This window comes from Lycorma delicatula, chromosome 2, assembly GCF_047948215.1.
Source record: "Lycorma delicatula isolate Av1 chromosome 2, ASM4794821v1, whole genome shotgun sequence".
Classification (NCBI taxonomy): Eukaryota; Metazoa; Arthropoda; class Insecta; order Hemiptera; family Fulgoridae; genus Lycorma; species Lycorma delicatula.
The window spans coordinates 224,941,225-224,960,085 of NC_134456.1; the positions used below are offsets into that span (position 1 = coordinate 224,941,225).

Sequence of the window (18,861 nt, forward strand, 5' to 3'; positions counted from 1 at the left end):
CGCAAGCAGGAGGACTAGGGAGTATTCCCTTGCTTGTTACAGGGACTTATGACCAGGAGTCGTTGCCACCTTTCAGCCACGATGAGGCGGGTACACGTCAATAAATCAGCACCTTGATACCACTCCAAAAAGTGGAAATGACGAGTCTTAAAATCAGTGCTAACTGTGATAACAGCCTAGATCCAATAAAGCCCAACACTGCTGGAGGGTACACACACATCCAGACAGCCTGAAAATAGATGAAACTAGACAACAATTCACAGACCTCTGGACACACTCAAGAAGACCTGAGGTTACCTTCCCGCTCCAGCTCGCTGAGCTTGTATCGTCCTGGCTGGCAGACTCAGCAACAGGAGCCAGCCCAGCGTGGGATTGCTCAGGGAGAACCGCCTTGGCTACACCAGCAAAGGATGACTGACCTGACTTATGCTGACCTGACAATGCGGGGCTCTGGGAGCCAGCAATGCCACGCTGTAGAGGGGACCCAACTGCCGCTGAGGGGAAGCCTGGTCTGACTTCAATGGACAAGTCGCAACTCCCCAACTTTGCCAGAGATTAGCTTGTGGACCCAACAGCTCTTCTCAGAGCTAACTCAAACATGGCCCTTTTCAGGTCCACCACAAGGTTATGAATTAAAATTACGTCTAAGCTATTTGACAACAACAGCCCTTCTCAGGGCTACCATAAGGTTATTAATTACAATGAGCTGTCGAAGCCAAACAGCAAAAACGGCTCTTTTCAGGTCTACCATAAAGTTATTAAGGCATTTTAAGTTATTTAGGCATTTGGCAACAATGTATGTATGTATGTATATGACTGTATTGAGTAAAAACTATAAGTTTAAAAGAATTAATAATTAGAAGATTTTCTTTCTAGTAGTCACACAAATCTTTATGACAATAAATTAGAAAACATGTTAAATTCACAGAGGAGCCATATCATCATAATCTTTTATTGAACGTGTCAGGGAGTCTTTCCAGCATGCCCCAAAAAATTTGTTTGGAAGGCCAGCCGTGAACTAGCAATGGCGGTGATGACTATGTAGAATGTATTAAGGAAACATTTACATATGTGTCCGTATTATTTTTTTCACCTGTTGCAGGCTTTGAAGCCCACCAACTACGAAATGTTCAATTTTATGACTTTCTTGATCATATTGTGTTTGTGATTAGTCAACATTTCACCTAAGTGGAAAAGTTAGCACACAATAACTTACATTTCTGGATCTGAAAATCTCCCACAATGTCAAATGGGCTCCTAAAATTAAATGTTTTATTGCGACATCCCGACGGAAATTTATGAACCTTTTTCAAGATGATCTGCTGCATCACCAACATAACTCTGTAAGGAACTGGTTGAAAGACATTTTCCTCGTGCGTTGGATTGGTTGGCATGAACCTGATGACAGAACTTGTTTGTGGTGGCTTCCATGGTCACCTGATCTTGACTCCCATGTGATATTTTCTTTTGGGGTATTTTAAAGGCTCTTGTTTATGTGCCTCCATACCTACTGATTGATCTACCTGATTTGAGGCACAGGATGAAGCAACTGTCACTTCCATTACTCCGAACATGCTGGTTAAGGTTACTCCAAACAGACTCTCCTATCGGTTGGATGTATTCCGCATGACAAAATATGCTTACATTGAACATTTGTAAGAAAAACTATAAACATTACTTTTTCATTCTTTTGTGATTTATTACTGTAAGTTAAAAATATCAAATAGCTTTAAAACGTCAATATTTTTTCTGCATCCTGTATAAAAAAATCAAATTTGGTTGCATCTTTATTTGTTTATCAACGTCAAGAAAAAACCTTACTGCTATAAAAAATATAAGCTGAATTGCTCCCGTGTGCTAACTTTCAAACCCTAATTAAGAAAAGAAATTTGGCTATAATGTAATAATCAAATTGTTGTTTAAATATCTGTTCTGCTTCTGATACCAGTAAAAACCCTCAATAACAGTTTTTAGGTCCCCTTTCATCAGACACATCTCTCTTAGCACTTACATAAAATATGAAAATTGACTCCCTTCTTTAAAAAAAATCACTTGTCTCTGGGAACATATAAACAGTCGGAAATTGTCAGGAACAGATATTATCAAGTACACGAGACAGCGATATCGATTTCCGAATTATATTCCGATATTCTGATTGTTATTTTTAAAAGTGTGCTTTAGTTATGCAGCCGAAAAATTGCGTCATTGATCTTGTATCTTCTTAGACCACCCAGTACCACAGATTCTTTGAAAAATATATAAAAACTTATCATCAGTTATTAGCATATTGATTTTTAAATTAGTCTTGCTTCCCTGAAAGAAACGTACATCTACTAATGTAGAGCTCAAGGATAAAACAACCTGTCACTTTTTCTTGCTTTGATTTCTTTATATTTATTACTTACAACAACTGAAATCAAAACTTATCACATGAAGACAGAAATCTCATGTAAGACACTATTTTTTAAGTTTACCATGTACAAGTATTCCGTGAATACTTGTACAACAGTGAAAAACACAGGAGTGTTGTTAGGAGTATATAAAACAGCTTATTGAAAGTTTGTTTTAATAAGACAAGCCACAGAAAGCTGTTACAACAGAGACAGAGATACTCTGCAAGAAAGGTACCAGTGAAGAAATAAAAATTATTCTATAGCAGGCTGAAGAGAACAAAATATTTTGTGTAACAGAATTTTCAATTGACCAACCTGATACAGTAAAAGTTTAAAGGAAGATGAACATGTTTGACTTACAAAATGAGACAAATATTCTTTAAATAGACTTGCATTCCATGCCACCTTACAAATGAAAATGAAAACTTAAGAGATAATTCCTGACTTATTCATTTAGCCAAATATAATGTTGCATCAACACCACAAGCCCACCAGAAATCCGCTGATAGTCAACTTTTTAAATGACACTCATTATTTTCTCTACAATGACTGATCATGTAGTGAATATAATTTCTCTCAAAAGCAATTTTGTGCTACTTGTTCCTTATGTCCATTTCAAGTGTAACAGTTATAAGACTGATTTAGATATACAGTGTAAAATAGTAAACCTATTTCTGTTAAAGCAATCATTACATTTAATGATTCTAAATTAGGTGATTTATATTTTATTATTGGTTAAATTTTGTTTGATCTTATAGATTTATTTTGATTCATTTTTGTTATTTGAACACTTAGAATCTAGTCTATAAAGTAGTAATTTTCACGTAGCGTCAATGAATTTAGCTATCTAGATATCTAATATGTCATTGTGTTAATGCAGTCATACTTGTAATGGAATGTTATTAATTCCTTCCTTATTATCGAAAGTGGGTACAATGGAAAGGTTTTTTCTCAATAAGCAATTCAGAACCACAGTGGCAGTTAGCTTCTTATGGCAACATGTTTGACAAAAATATTTGTCACTGTTGTGGCAGTCAAATACATTAAATTTCACTATTCAGCTCGGCTTGTAAGATAATGAACATTCGCTTGAAAACCAATGGCATGTGCTCATATTGACTTTTTGCTGTGGACAATGTTATATTCAGCAATCAAGGACATAAACTCATATACTTCATATGATATTACACACTTTAGAAGTTGCATAAAGTACTACCACTAGCAGAGTTCTGGTTTTGAAAACAGAACTCCCTACCGTGTATAATTTTTCAATATGGATTTATTTCCAAAGTAAACATTAAAGTATTTTATAACTCAGAAAGAAAAATAAAAAAAAATTCATGAATTTAGATCTGAGAAAATCCTCACAGGGATATTTTTGTACTTGATCTTCTAAATATATATCTGTGTGTATATATCTGTGTGTCAGAGTAAATTGAATCAGTATTAGAGGATGAGGGTTAAGTAGGTATACCACAATCTATATGCATTGAATGTACATAGCTAAATAGTAACCCTGTGGATTAACAGATTTTCAAGAGATGAAAAACCATAAATTGTAGAGAATTTCTGGGATCCTACAGTCTTATTTTTAGTGATTCATTGTCAGTTTATATATTTCTCATATTTTAAATACAATAATTAAATCGGTTATTCTAAAACATTGGTAGCAGCATCGACAGTTTAGTACAATAAATTTATTCTCAATTTCTTTGTAACAACTTGTTATAGTTGATTTTTTGAAAGAAAGGTTTTGGATTTTGTGTAGTTAATATCTAAAACAAACAAAAAAAAAAAAAACAGACATAGATTCTGTAACCAGAGAAAGATATGAGATTCTTCTCCAGTAAGTTATATAAGAGTATTTTTTTCTTTTCTTAGAAATCCTCCTGTACTATAAAGATAATAACCAACAAAGAGTCAGTCGCAAATAGAGAATGGAGTTCAATTATTTTATTTTAGCTCATTTTCAATTGGCTATCAACGAGGGTCAATTATTTTAATACTATTCAGATAATATGATAAATTGAAAATAAATATGTGTATGTAAGAAGTGATTAATAGATATATCGTTAAAATAATAAAAACCGGTTCTTCTAAAGAGAAATATCTATAAATTTAGGCCTGCATCATAAAATATTTTAAGAACATTATTATTATGACTTTTAATAGAGAAGTTCATTGAAAGTATTACTTTTAAAGTTATCACTGGCCTTTAGATCATACCCGCTAATATAAGAAATAAATAATAAGGAAGTTGGCAATATTAACTGATTTAAACATGGAAGAAAAAGAATATATTACTATTGTTTTTATTCTCAAAATAAAATCATTTTCACAATTTGTTACATTCTATACATCTAGTTACAATTTCCGATTAAATTTTAATTTCCACTCTAACAATGATTGTTTTTTGTTTTTTTTTTTTTTAAAGAAGCCTTTATAACCTAAGTTAGAGCATTAATTGGCAAACATTTACTTACAGCAATTGACTTCTTGTAATAGTTCTGTTTTAAAATGGTGAGATAAAAACATTAGAGTAATTATTCATTCACCAGGTAAACTATTACAGGTAATTTTATAGAAGATATCTGTCACTCCCAAAAATTAAATAGTCATTTTCAAAATTAGCAAGTCAAGCTAAAAATTTCCATATCAGGCTTAGTAAGTAAAATAAAAATTAAAGTGATTTTCCATTTGCTTTTTCATTGAATTGAATATATAGTTAAACACATAGCTTGTCAAGTCTAATGAAACCCAAATTACATTCAACTCTGTAAATGTACGTGTTTTAATTTCTTTCATTACATAACCAAAGAGAATAGTTAGATATTACTTTAAGAGAAAGCAATGAGTAGTGGCACTTTCTAATTTCCCTTTATCCTTCTCTATTTTAAAAATGTCACATAAAATATGATAAGCAAAATTTTACTTCATAAAATTTTGGATGGTTAATCATTTCCTACTTTCTGAGACAGTGTGAAGTTAACTTCCATTTAGATTAAAGCTCTCTAAACAGATGTAAAATATCACCTTCTAATACAAATCTGTTTGATTACCTACTTTCCTGTGGGGTTAGTTCCCAAAGGGGCTAAGATTTCTCATGTTGTGTGTTGTAGAGTTTAATCACCACTACTTCTAATCGTTCCCATTAGCCAGCACTGAAGAATTTCCCAGGATATTTCCTAAAACCTCATAATTATTGTTATAATACTTGCTTATATTGAGTTTTGATTCACTGTAAAATTGAGTTCACATTAAAATTTCTCATTAATGTGATGTTATTGTATTTCTGTTTTTCTTTACTTTTTTAAGCATTACATTGGTTTGTCTTGTGATACGGTTGAACATCATGTTTTGAATATCAAGTGACAAATGTAATAATCTATAGAATAAATGTAACTATGGTGTGTTTGTATGTTTTTTTGTATGTAAACATGAAATAATTTAAATCACTGTTAAATACTTCTGAAGCCATTTACTAAAAAAATTGTATGCATCAATTCATTTTGTATATCAAATATTTATTAAATACATTTAACAGTAAACAATATGTATTTATATGTCATAAAAACTAATTAAATTATGATACCAAAACATTTGTTAAAATTGCAGAGAACAAAATGGAAAATAAAAATAAATGCTAAAAAAAATTCTTTTCAAAATCATATTTTGAATTTAAAAAAATTTATTACATTCAAATTACAGAATTACAAAAAAAAACTCTCGCATAAAATTATTTACAAACTACATTTGATATTTATAACTATTATATTTATAAACTGCAAGTAATTAGACAATTAAATGAATACTATAAAATAGTAAGTGAGCGGTCTATCAAATTTAGTATAAATCTATCAAATCCATCAAATTTAGTATTAAGTATTACTAGATTAATGTATTTCTCTTGGTTCAAATCGGACCCATAAACCACCAACAACATGTTGTAGTATAGATTTCTTATCCAATTTTATTGGTAATTGTGTTTTCTCACTTAAAACCACATTAAAAGATGAAAATAATATTGCTAAAAATATCTTCATTTCTAACATTGCTAACCTCATTGCTAAAAACAAAAAAAAAAAAAATAATTATTTTTTTCACAGACCAACTGTGATTTATGAGACCAGTATATATATTACACTAGAGTCAGTTTTTAGTCACTCTGAAGCAAACAATAAAATTCTCTACTGCAAATGATCAGAATTGCAGTTAACTTATTTGACGTATACCCAATAATTACATTCACATCCTGACCTCCACAGGTGAAGACACACACCTTGTGATGATCCCAATTGCCACACTGCCCCCTCTGTTCCTAGTCCTGATGGGCTTTACTGGAGGATGTCTTATAGATCCTCTAAATCTGATAACACATCAGTCATTAGTTTGACCTCTGTCAGGATGCCATCAATGCAAATGCCTCGGCAGACATTTCCATTAGTGAATTTACACAATGTACTATCACCTTCTTATGGCTTCCTCCATCCATGACCACCTACCATAACTTACAACACTCAGCTATCAAATTAACTGATTCGTGAAAGCGTGATCCCCACACCTTCGTTTAATACCAAAGGTCTCACACAAAACGCTTCCCATATCTAACTTCTATCAGACTATGCCCTCAGATCATTACTTGAATGAATCTTTAAACACCAAAAATACTATTTTCAGACCAACAAAACAAGTGTTGATCGCAACAACAATTCTTTCCTAAAATTTAATTTACTCAAAGTCCACTTGACTTTGAGTACCTCTTAACAAAGTACCTCTTTCTAGTCTGGTCCTCTTTCAGGAGCAAGGTCAATGCTTACACCCTCACATACTACAGCTCCATCAAAGAGTTCTAAACACGTCCATTCTCATCCTAACAGTGAATATCCCAGCTAACCGAAGCTCACTCAGGTGGGCCCCTAGCCACCCAAATTGATATTTTATCTACACATGCATAACATCATCAGACCCCTTTAGCCATCCTTCACAGGGCTAAGAATCTCAGGAAGCTAGCAACTATGTCTCATTGTCTTTCAGTTTTCCATTTAACTTACAAATGGAAACCAGAATTGATCCTTGCAAGCTCTCTAACGACTTTGGTATGTTCAGCTTTGTACCTTGGGCAGACATATATCATCATGTACTTTGGGCATGATACACATTATCAATGATCCTACACTCTGGTCACAAGCCTGGATTAATCAAACCAAATGTTGCCAACCTGTCTCAAAAAACAATATGTCCAGAAAGAAACTGTGTAATATGCTTGCTAATTTTTAAAATATAACTAAATTGCGGATAATAATTGACTTACCCTCGTAAATGTCAAACCTAAAGAATTGTGTTTACAGAAGTTAATTTTTTGTTCTTTTTCAACAATTTTCTCTAAAGGGATTCAATTTTTCATAACAAAAACCATATAAAACCATCATATTCATTTTTTGAAACAGCCCTGGAACAATGTCTATATGAACTTTTTTCTTCATCTTCATTTAAAGGACATGTCCTATATTTCTTTCCCCTAAGTTTTCTTTTGCAAACACTCTACATTATTTATATTAATATTACTTTCCAGGAAGTAAAACCAATGTAATAAGTTATTTCATAGGTAAACGAATATATTAAATAAATGGAATTTACCTAAACATATCCTTGGTCCTCCTCCGAATGGAAAAAATACTCCTTTTGGAACTTCATCCATATCCTTGAATCTATCAGGATTAAATTTCTCTGGATCAGGAAAATATTGTGGATCCTTGTGTAAACCTAATACAGGTATATGAACGATGGATCCTTTATCTATAACTAAATTAGAGCCAGGCATTTTATAATCCTGAGAACATATTCTAGACAGGAAACCACCAGCAGGTCTTAAACGCATCACCTCTACAAAAAAAAGAAGAAAAACTTTGACAATAGATTAGTAATTTATTTGTTCATAAAAGTTTATTACATGCTCGTAAAAATGTCAGTATAAAAAGTTACAATAGAAAATGAATTGGAGTAGAAATGAGACAATTGGATAAAACAAAATTGCTAGACTTGCTTACCGGTCTAACAAAATGTTATGTACTGGGTTTTACCCAGCTCATCAGTCAAGTAAATCAAATAAATTTAACCCATTACATAGTTATATAACCTTTTTTACCAAGTTATAAATGATTAATAAACTAATCTTGTTAAGAAAATTAATTAACAATATTTTATTTGCTTTGTGTAATTAAGTATTAGATAGGAAGTATCTAAAATCAGCTGCTAATGACGGGAATAATTTATCCCCCACCCTATCAGAACCAGCATACACTGCGTAAGAATGATATAATTCTGAAAATTAAAAATCTGACAAATGATTATTCACAAATGTTGGTTTATAGCCATAAACATTTCATGTAAAATTTTGAATGAGTTGTTTCAGCGTAATTGACCAATGAATATTCAGTATCCTTTGAAAAGGAAGATGTAAAGTTCAGTTGCATCTTTGGTAATGGAATGGAACACAAGGATAGCGAGAGTTTATTTTCTCACTACTAATCGCAGAGATTGGACGAATATCACTTACTGCTGTGTTTTTCGTTTATCGGGTAGGTCATTATTTATTTAGTGGTGGTTATAGATCTTCGTGTTTTATTTATGGACAGAGTTATTTTTGTTTCGGTCCTATAAACCAGTGAGAAATAAATGACCGATATTGATCGTGGGATACTAGGCGCATATAAACTTCGTCCTCCCAGCGTGTTCCCCTTCAGTCCTTCCGGTGCTAGCGCCTTTCGGCCTAACAGGAACATGCCTTCTGGGGGCCCTAATGTTTGGATGAAGCAGTGCGCTCTCCTTTCCAGAGGGAGTCGCATATACTGGATGGGGACATTGTATCTTTCATACTCAGTGAAGAAAAATAAATTACTAAGCTTATTTTTATGTTATTTTAATTAATTTATAAAGGTTCTTTTTACATTGTCATATTATGTTCTTTTTTCTCTAACTTATTGTTATACTGATGTTCTCCCGTTCCTTTATATGAAATAAATAATAAAAAGAATTAAAATATTTTTTAAGTGATTCTTACTGTTATTACAGCTAGACAAAATAGAAAGGTACAGTCTTTAGCAATGTAACTTAAGTATTACTTTTAAATTGTAATTAATTCTTTAGATACGCTTTTATTTAAATTGCTCTGTACACTGTGTCGCACGGTGGGACGGTCAGAATTTTTTCAGCAATATTTAACCGACTTCCAGATGAGGTATAAGTCAAAATTTTACACACATCCTTGTATTCGATGACAATGCGTTGTGATAACAAAAAAATCCATAAAAAATCAGTTTTCATAGAAAATTTGTGGTTGGCAAATAATGGGAATTCGAACAACCCAGCACGTGTAGAAAGACTTAGATGCAGGGTGCCAGTCAGCAGTGATTTCTGCTAAGCAAGAAAGTTAATAGCCTAAACGTGAATATGGGTTATATGTATATGGACAGCTGCCAACTAGTGTAAGTGAATCACTACTCTTAGATATATGAACAAATGTGAGTCTGTTATTCTTTTGTTATGTTATTATATTTCAGAAGAAATCAATCTACAATTGTGTAGAGTTACGTAATTATTTATGCAATATGTTTAAACGTAAAACTTTCATAATAATAGATTGTTAATTAATAATGACAGTAATTTTTTTTAATCTAATGACAATTAAAAAATATAAAATAAATTAAAAATGTTAAATACGCTTTTATTTAAATAATGAAAAATTTAAAATGACCAAAATTTCACTATTTTAAAATTATTGAATTAAAGTATAAATTGTTTGTAAAAATTTTCCAATATAGATATATTTAAAGATGCCCTAAAAAAGGAAAAATAATTTCACTTTATTATTAAATCAAGAATATGTTCATAATAAACTGTTTGATTAAATTCAAATAACATTTTATATTGACAATGATCTATAAATTTGTTTTCTTCTTACGGTAGTGAATGTACTTTTATGTGAACATTTATTTTACATCTCTCAGATACATTTATTTGTAATAATGTACAGTTAATGAATTTTTTTATCAGAATTCATTTACATTTTATATCACGAATAATAAAAGCGTAGGGTGCCCTTCATTGTATTACATAGAAAATTATCAATGAAATAATTATAAAATATAATTATTTACGTTATACATTATAATATATTTACAATATAACGGTGTTGCAAAAAGGACGCAACCCGTTTGTTTGACGAAGTGAATTTATTACAAAAAATATTAATTTTAATAAAACACTTATACAACAATATCCAAATTACATTTTATAACTTTACAATAGATGTTCAGATTTACCGTGATCCCGTTGGAGGTTCATACACGTTTCATAACATTTACAGCCACTTTTCGTAATGTTTGCTCAGCAGTGTTTGAAATCTCACTTTCAATGTTAGTCTTTAATTCGTCTAATACAGAATGATTCAAAGAAACGGGAAATTTTGAAAGTTGTGTTGGTAACCGTGGGCGATTGGTACCACTTGATAAGTGGCACCAGCCTCTTTAACCTAACCTGCTATTTAGTTGTCATGGATCCTTGGAGTGGTGCGCAACGTGCATTTGCTATCAAAGCGTTTTCAAAAACAATGACAGTGTGGAGGGAGCGCGTAGAGAATTTCGCCGTCATTTTAATCTGGGACGGCCGTGTTCCATCAGCACATGCAATTAAAACATGGATATCTAATTTTGAGGAAACCGGTTCGGCAATGAAAAAGAAACCTCCAGGCCGTGAGCGAACCGTCCGTACACCACAGAATGTTCAACCTTACCAAGATGCTGTCACACGAAGTCCACATCGGTCAATCCGTCGTCTCTCAGCATCTTTACAATCGCATAGTTCAAGTGTTCGAAGAATGTTAGTGAAGGACTTGCAATACCATCCGTACAAGTTGCAGATCGTCCGGGAACTGAAACCGAACGATGCAGTTGTGCGAGCACAATTCTGTAATGTAATGCTTCAGAAGATAAACGATAACGAAGAGTTTGTTCACGAACTGTGGATGTCAGACGAAGCGCATTTCCACCTCAGTGGATTTGTTAACGAGCAAAATTTCAGATACCGGGCACAAGAAAATCCTACGCAGCTACACCAGCGTCCGTTGCACAGCCAGAAAGTGACCGTGTGGTGTGCTAAGTTATCTTACGTTGTTATAGGCCCTTATTTTTTTGAGGATGACAAAGGTCTTGCGATTACAGTGACGTCGGCTCGTTACGTAGCCGTGCTTGAAACCTTTGTTGTGGAACAATAAAAGAGATTTCCACCGATTCTTAACACAGCCTGGTTTCAACAAGACGGAGCAACGTCACATACTGTACGAATATCGAAGGCAGCTGTACGCCGATTGTTTGGACAACGTGTCATTTCACGAAATGGTGACATTAGATGGCCTCCCAGATCGCCTGATCTCTCAGCTTGCGATTACTTTTTGTGGGGTCACCTTAAAAACAAAGCGTTCCACAGTAGACCTACTACAACGGAAGAACTGAAGGCAAAGATCCGAGAAGCAACTGCGGAAATTCCAGTTGAGATGTTACGTCAAACTGTGAACAATTTAACGAAGAGACTTCGTGAGTGTTTACGTAGAAGAGGAGTTCACCTGGAAGATGTCATCTTTAAAAAATAAACTAAAATGTATGTATCCTAAAACGGCAACATTTGTTCAATTACATGAAATAAAATTCATTTTCTAAAAAAAAATTTTCGTTAACGTTATTTAATTTTTTAAATTTCCCGTTTCTTTGAATCTCCCTGTATATGAGGATTTTTTTTAAAAGCTGCACTTTTTAAATATCCCCAAAGCAAAACATCTGCCGGTGTAAGATCTGGGGACGGAGGCCACAACCCTTTTGATATCAAACGATGGCCAAAAAATTCCCGTAACATATCCAGCGTTTCATTAGCAGTATGAGACGTTGCGTTATCCTGTTGGAACCGACATTTTCGTTCGTGTAAATCTAACACGGCAAGAAACTGTACGATTAGGATTCGATAAACCACACCGTCTATAGATTTCTCAAAAAATAAAGTCCTTACTAGACAACGCCGGGAGATCTCACACTAAACACCGATTTTAAGTGCGTGTAATGGTCGTTCGTGAAACGCGTTTGGATTTGCAGCTCTCCATAATCGGCAATTTTGGCTATTAATATAGCCATCCGAGTGAAACTGTGCCTCGTCGCTGAAATAAACACGATCTAAAATTTCAATACCGTTGTCATCAACAAAAAAACGAAACCGACGACAATATTATAAACGTTTTCCATCGTCTACTTCTTTTAGTTCTTGAACGACATCTATGCGATTGTAATTTTTTAGTAGCCCTGAATGCTGAAGATAGTGAAAGTTCAACCTATGAATATAACTTTCTGAGCGATTTTCTGGGTGAGCGAGTCAAATGTTATTTCACATCCTCCAGAACTTCAACTGTTAATAGTGACGATAAACCTGTGTTTTTCCGATCACGTACACTCCTGGTCTCACGAAAGTTTTTTAATCAAACGTGATATTGTCGACTTAGTAAGGACTGAAGAATTGAGAACTTTTATCCTGAACTCGTCTTTCACTCATTCGTAAGATTTATACTTGCAATAAGTCTCAATAATAAACAACATAAGTTCGTTCTTGGAAAAAGACATATTTAACGTAATAAGACACGAATACTGGCACACTGGTATAGCACTAGTACATAAGAAGGACATTTCGACTGTTACAAGCTGCTAACGTTGAGTATAGTGTTGCCAACTGACATGTAGGGAGAATTAAAATTTACCTATGCGTGAGTTTTATCACGCAGATTATTCTTAGGGTTGTGTCCTTTTTGAAATACTGGTTATTTTATTGATAATTTAATGGAATGAAAGACATCTCACGCTTTTATTAATCGTGGTATAAAATTTAAATTGTTAATAAGTTTATTCAATACACATTGTTATAATTACTTAAATGTGGCTGACAGATGAAATAAATAAATGTTCTCATAAAAGTACATTAACTGCTGGGAGTAAAAAACAGATTTATAGATCGTCATTAACAACATACAATTCCATTTGGAACTATTCAAAGAGTTTATTACGAACATTTATTCTTGATTTAATATGAAAGTGAAATTATTATTATTTTTTAGTACATCTTTAAATATATTTGTATTGAAAGTTTTGGTACTTTTTTTTTTTTTACTTTTCCATTATTTAAATAAAACTTATATAATCACATATCTTGATAAAACTAGGTTAACTTTTGGTACTGGTTATAAGAACTGATGTTTTATCGATTTTAATGCTACGTTGTATGAAGTGTATTATGTTTATAATGAAGTTCATCATTATATAATTTGTAAATATTAACTTGATGTAAATATTTTTATCAATCACTGAATAATTTATTTATATATTTTAATTTAAATATGCAATGTTTGATAAAAATATTATTACAAATGTAAAATAACTAAAAAGAACAATAAATCATTGAGAAGTAATTTGAAGTAAACATTACCATATTAAAACATATATTTTTATTACTTCTAATGAATTTATTCAAAACAATCGTTATTGTTATTAGAATGGTATTATTTTATCATGCGTGCTATTAATATATTTACTTATTACCTTATGCTTTTTTAGTCTACTTTTAATATTGCACCAATGTGCTGAAAAAGGGGACATAAATAACAATACTCATGCTTAGATCACCACTCTTAGCAAATCAGAATGTCTTAATCTTCATTTAATATATTTAACAAATCATTACTTCTCTCCAGAAAAATATTGATCGATTGAAAAATATATCTACTTCACCCTGTAAATTTCTTTGAATTTCAATTTAGTGTTGGATGCGTTAATGGTTTACCTTACTAATAATAATTAATTTATTTACAATTATTAATAATTATTCATTATTTTAACTCTGGTATTTATAATACAGAATATGGCAACACAGTTATTGTTTCATTATAGCTGTTGAACTGTTTTATTTTTGTAATATTATAACTAAAAACTTAGGATTTTCTTTAACTGTTGTTTTTTTCTGTTTTTATAAAATAGCTTTTAAAATTCTTTTACTATAGGTTCTTATAGAAGATGACCTAAAAACATTTATTAAAATTTCAATTTTTTCTCATTTATGTTTTCTTCCTTAATTGTCATTTATGAACTTTCCTTTAATGAAAAAAAGTTTATTCACAGCCCAAAAAATTTTAAATCAAATATTGATTTGTAAGTCAATAATTTGCAATTAATTTCTTATTATTTGCAGACGACAGATCGTAATTCACAAAACGGAAGACGACCTGCATTATTTTATCTTTCAACTAGGTTAAATGTGTCCTTAGAATACGATCCCTGAATATCAGCAGCAAAGACTAATATCATAACATTTTGAAAGAAATGGCCATCAAAATGAAAAATAGTAGTTGGGGTATCTATTTTTTATTATTTGGGTTATCATTCTTGTAAATACAAAAGAACTAGTAGTATACATTTTGTAAGAAAACTTACAAAAAAATACATTAAAAATAAAATGACTGTGCGATCTGATAAGTATATTTTTTGTACCGTTTAATATTTGTTCCATATATGTCATCTTCTTGAGAGATTCGTAAGTTAGCTCTTGATCCGATAACGCTGAATCGATCTCTTCTTGTAGTCGTCTTTGAATATCTCTGTTAACGGCTAATTCATGCAATGTAAAACTAAGAGCAGCTGAAATCGTTTCACTACCGCCGGATATAAAGACAAATGATTGACCTGCTATTATATTATCTGAAAAAACTAATAGAAAAAATACATACATGTGAAATTAGGTACCGCTGTTTGATCGGTTATGAACAATAGTACATAGTTAACAAAAACGCAAAAAAAACTGTAAAAATTTGCTAATCTTCTTATAGTAGTTTGTATGTGTGTGTGTGTGTGTTTTATTGTTTGATGATTAATTCACCGCATAGCTTCGAGCTTATGCCTGGGATTATGAAATAAAAATTGCATGGCGTATGAAAAATGTCATGTCTTATCGGGATTCGAAGCAGCGGGATCATCTAGATCTGGAGTTCTCAACGTTTTTGTGGCGCGGGGCCATTTGAGATGGTGAAAAATAGTGACGGGCGCATTCAGATTAAAAAATAAAAAACTATTATGTCCTTTTATAACATACATTTTGTAACATATATTTACCATAACATATTACGTATTACATAAAAGTCGAATTAGTGCGATTTTTGTTACTGTATTTTATTGCTTATAGTTGGGAGTGTAAGATGATAATCCTAATAGCGGGTTGGCGTTAGTAATTTGAGATAATATTCATGATGGAAAATAAAGATTCGCACAAATATGTGCCCATTTGCCACTTAACTATTAATTGATTATTGTCACGTATGAAAATGATTAATTTTAATGCAATTTGTGAACTGAAATCCCGAAATTGAGAACAGCATTTTTAAATTCATGCTCTTTCCTATTTAGAAGTGATTTCGTTACAGAATCGTCAACTTTTACCAATAGAATATGGTAATTGTCAACAATGACCAAAAAGATTTGGTAAAAGTCCGAAATAAGTGTGTTTTCAAGATTTTTTCGGACTTTTACCAAGCGACTTGGTAAATGTTAGAATTTACCGTTAAAACTTAAGTATTACCGATATTCGGGGTTTTACCGTAACATATGCAAACTGAACTTTGTTTAATGGCTTACTTCATTATATTTATTTTTTTCGTGTGACGAAGTACGCGTGCATGTTAAAATTTCAATCTCATTTTTTTCCGTAATCGTATAAAAGTAGTACAACTTCAAAAAACACCACACATCGATAGCATGTCATGACAACAGTTCGAGATTACAACAACAGTAGGCGGTAATAACTAATACCATACTACTAACACCCTGTCACGGAGGTCAGCAACTTTCAAAATATTTTTTTGTGTAGAACTTCAGGAAATTATGATAATTACCCCCCCCCCCCCCTAAAAGGATAAGATAAATAAAATTATTGAACGGCAACTTTGTTATGAAATATTGTTTTCTATCAATGGGCACGTTAGAAAGAAGCTGTAACAGATTTAGTACGTATTATAATAAATATAAACAATGAAAAAGATAGCAAATAAGCGTATATTTTTTTAGAAACAAAACGTTTTTTTAGATAGTATAATAAAAGTATATTCTGTATAAAATGTTTAAATTTTTTTTTTACTTATAAAAAAGTAAAACAAATTAAAAAAATCTGATGTGGACACCACATGACTTCTTTGTACTTCCATTAAATTACATATATTTTTCATGCATTTATATATTTTATTACATTTTTCCTTTTTTTTTGTTATTGAATCATTATTTATTGTAAAACTTTTTTTACAATCAGAGGTTAATAATTATTAATAAATCAATGGAAACAATTAAACACGTAAAAGGAGATGAATATTTAATAATAGTTGGAGATTGGAATGCAAGCATTGGAAAAGGCAAGGAAGGAAATATAGTGGGTGAATACGGGCTGGGCAAAAGGAATGAAAGAGGGGACCGACTTATAGAGTTTTGCACGAAGTATAATTTAGTAATTGCCAACACCCAATTTAAAAATCATAATAGAAGAATATACACTTGGAAAAAGCCAGGCGATACTGCAAGGTATCAGATAGATTATATCATGGTTAAGCAAAGATTTAGAAATCAACTCGTCGACTGCAAAACTTACCCTGGAGCAGACATTGATAGCGACCATAATTTGGTGATAATGAAATGTAGATTGGGGTTTAAAAACCTGAAGAAAAGGTGTCAGATGAATCGGTGGAATTTAGAGAAGCTTGAGGAAGAGGAGGTAAAAAAATTTTTGAGGAGGACATCACAAGAGGTATGAGTAAAAAAGATAAGGTAGAAAATGTAGAAGAAGAATGAGAGAATGTTAAAAAGGAAATTCTTAAATCAGCAGAAGCAAATTTAGGCAGTAAAGAGAACTGGCAGAAAACCTTGGGTTTCAGGCGATATATTGCAGCTGATGGATGAACGTAGAAAATATAAGAATGCTAGTGATGAAGAAAGTAAAAGGAACTTTCGGCAATTAAGAAATGCTATAAACAGGAAGTGCAAACTGGCGAAAGAAGAGTGGATTAAAGAAAAGTGTTAAGAAGTGGAAAGAGAAATGAACATTGGTAAAATAGACGGAGCATACAGGAAAGTTAAGGAAAATTTTGGGGTACATAAATTAAAATCTAATAATGTGTTAAACAAAGATGGTACACCAATATATAATACGATAGATGGGTGGAATATATTGAAGAGTTATACGGAGGAAATGAATTAGAAAATGGTGTTATAGAGGAAGAAGAGGAAGTTGAGGAGGATGAAATAGGAGAAACAATACTGAGATCTGAATTTAAGAGAGCATTAAAAGATTTAAAGGGCAGAAAGCCTCCTGGAATAGACGGAATACCTGTAGAATTACTGCGCAGTGCAGGTGAGGAAGCGATTGATAGATTATACAAACTGGTGTGTAATATTTATGAAAAAGGGGAATTCAAAAAAAGTGTTATACTCATGATACTAAAGAAAGCAGGGGCAGATAAATGTGAAGAATACAGAACAATTAGTTTAACTAGTCATGCATCAAAAATCTTTACTAGAATTCTATACAGAAAATTGAGAGGAGAGTGGAAGAAGTGATAGGAGAAAACCAATTTGGTTTCAGGAAAAGTATAGGGACAAGGGAAGCAATTTTAGGCCTCAGATTAATAGTAGAAGGAAGATTAACGAAAAACAAACCAACATACTTGGCGTTTATAGACCTAAAAAAGGCATTCGATAACGTAGACTGGAATAAAATGTTCAGCATTTTAAAAAAATTAGGGTTCAAATACAGAGATAGAGGAACAATTGCTAACATGTACAGGAACCAAACAGCAACAGTAACAATTGAAGAACATAAGAAAGAAGCCGTAATAAGAAAGGGAGTCCGACAAGGATGTTCCCTATCCCCGTTACTTTTTAATCTTTACATGGAACTAGCAGTTAATGATGTTAAAGAACAATTTAGATTCGGAGTAACAGTACAACGTAAAAAGATAAAGATGCTACGATTTGCTGATGATATAGTAATTCTAGCCGAGAGTAAAAAGGATTTAGAAGAAACAATGAACGGCATAGATGAAGTCCTACGCAAGAACTATCGCATGAAAATAAACAAGAAGAAAACAAAAGTAATGAAATGTAGTAGAAATAACAAAGACTGAATGTGAAAATAGGAGGAGAAAAGATTATGGAGGTAGAAGAATTTTGTTATTTGGGAGGTAGAATTATTAAAGATGGACGAAGCAGGAGCGATATAAAATGCCGAATAGCACTAGCGTAACGAGCCTTCAGTAAGAAATATAATTTGTTTACATCAAAAATTAATTAAAATGTCAGGAAAAAATTTTTTTGAAAGTATATGTTTGGAGTGTCGCTTTATATGGAAGTGA

At 32.1% G+C, this 18,861-nt stretch overlaps 1 protein-coding gene across 1 annotated transcript in view; it reads right to left on the minus strand.

Annotated features, from left to right (window-relative positions):
* Positions 1 to 6,063: 6,063 nt before the first annotated feature.
* Positions 6,064 to 18,861, minus strand: part of LOC142320082 (uncharacterized) — a 77,853-nt gene continuing 65,055 nt past the window's right edge. The window contains exons 7-9 of the mRNA XM_075357757.1: positions 14,966 to 15,181; positions 8,031 to 8,276; positions 6,064 to 6,459 (exon numbers count right to left, since the gene is read on the minus strand). Coding sequence (XP_075213872.1) covers positions 6,287 to 6,459; positions 8,031 to 8,276; positions 14,966 to 15,181 — 635 coding nt within the window. The 3' untranslated portion in view covers positions 6,064 to 6,286. The remainder of the gene's footprint in view (positions 6,460 to 8,030; positions 8,277 to 14,965; positions 15,182 to 18,861) is intronic.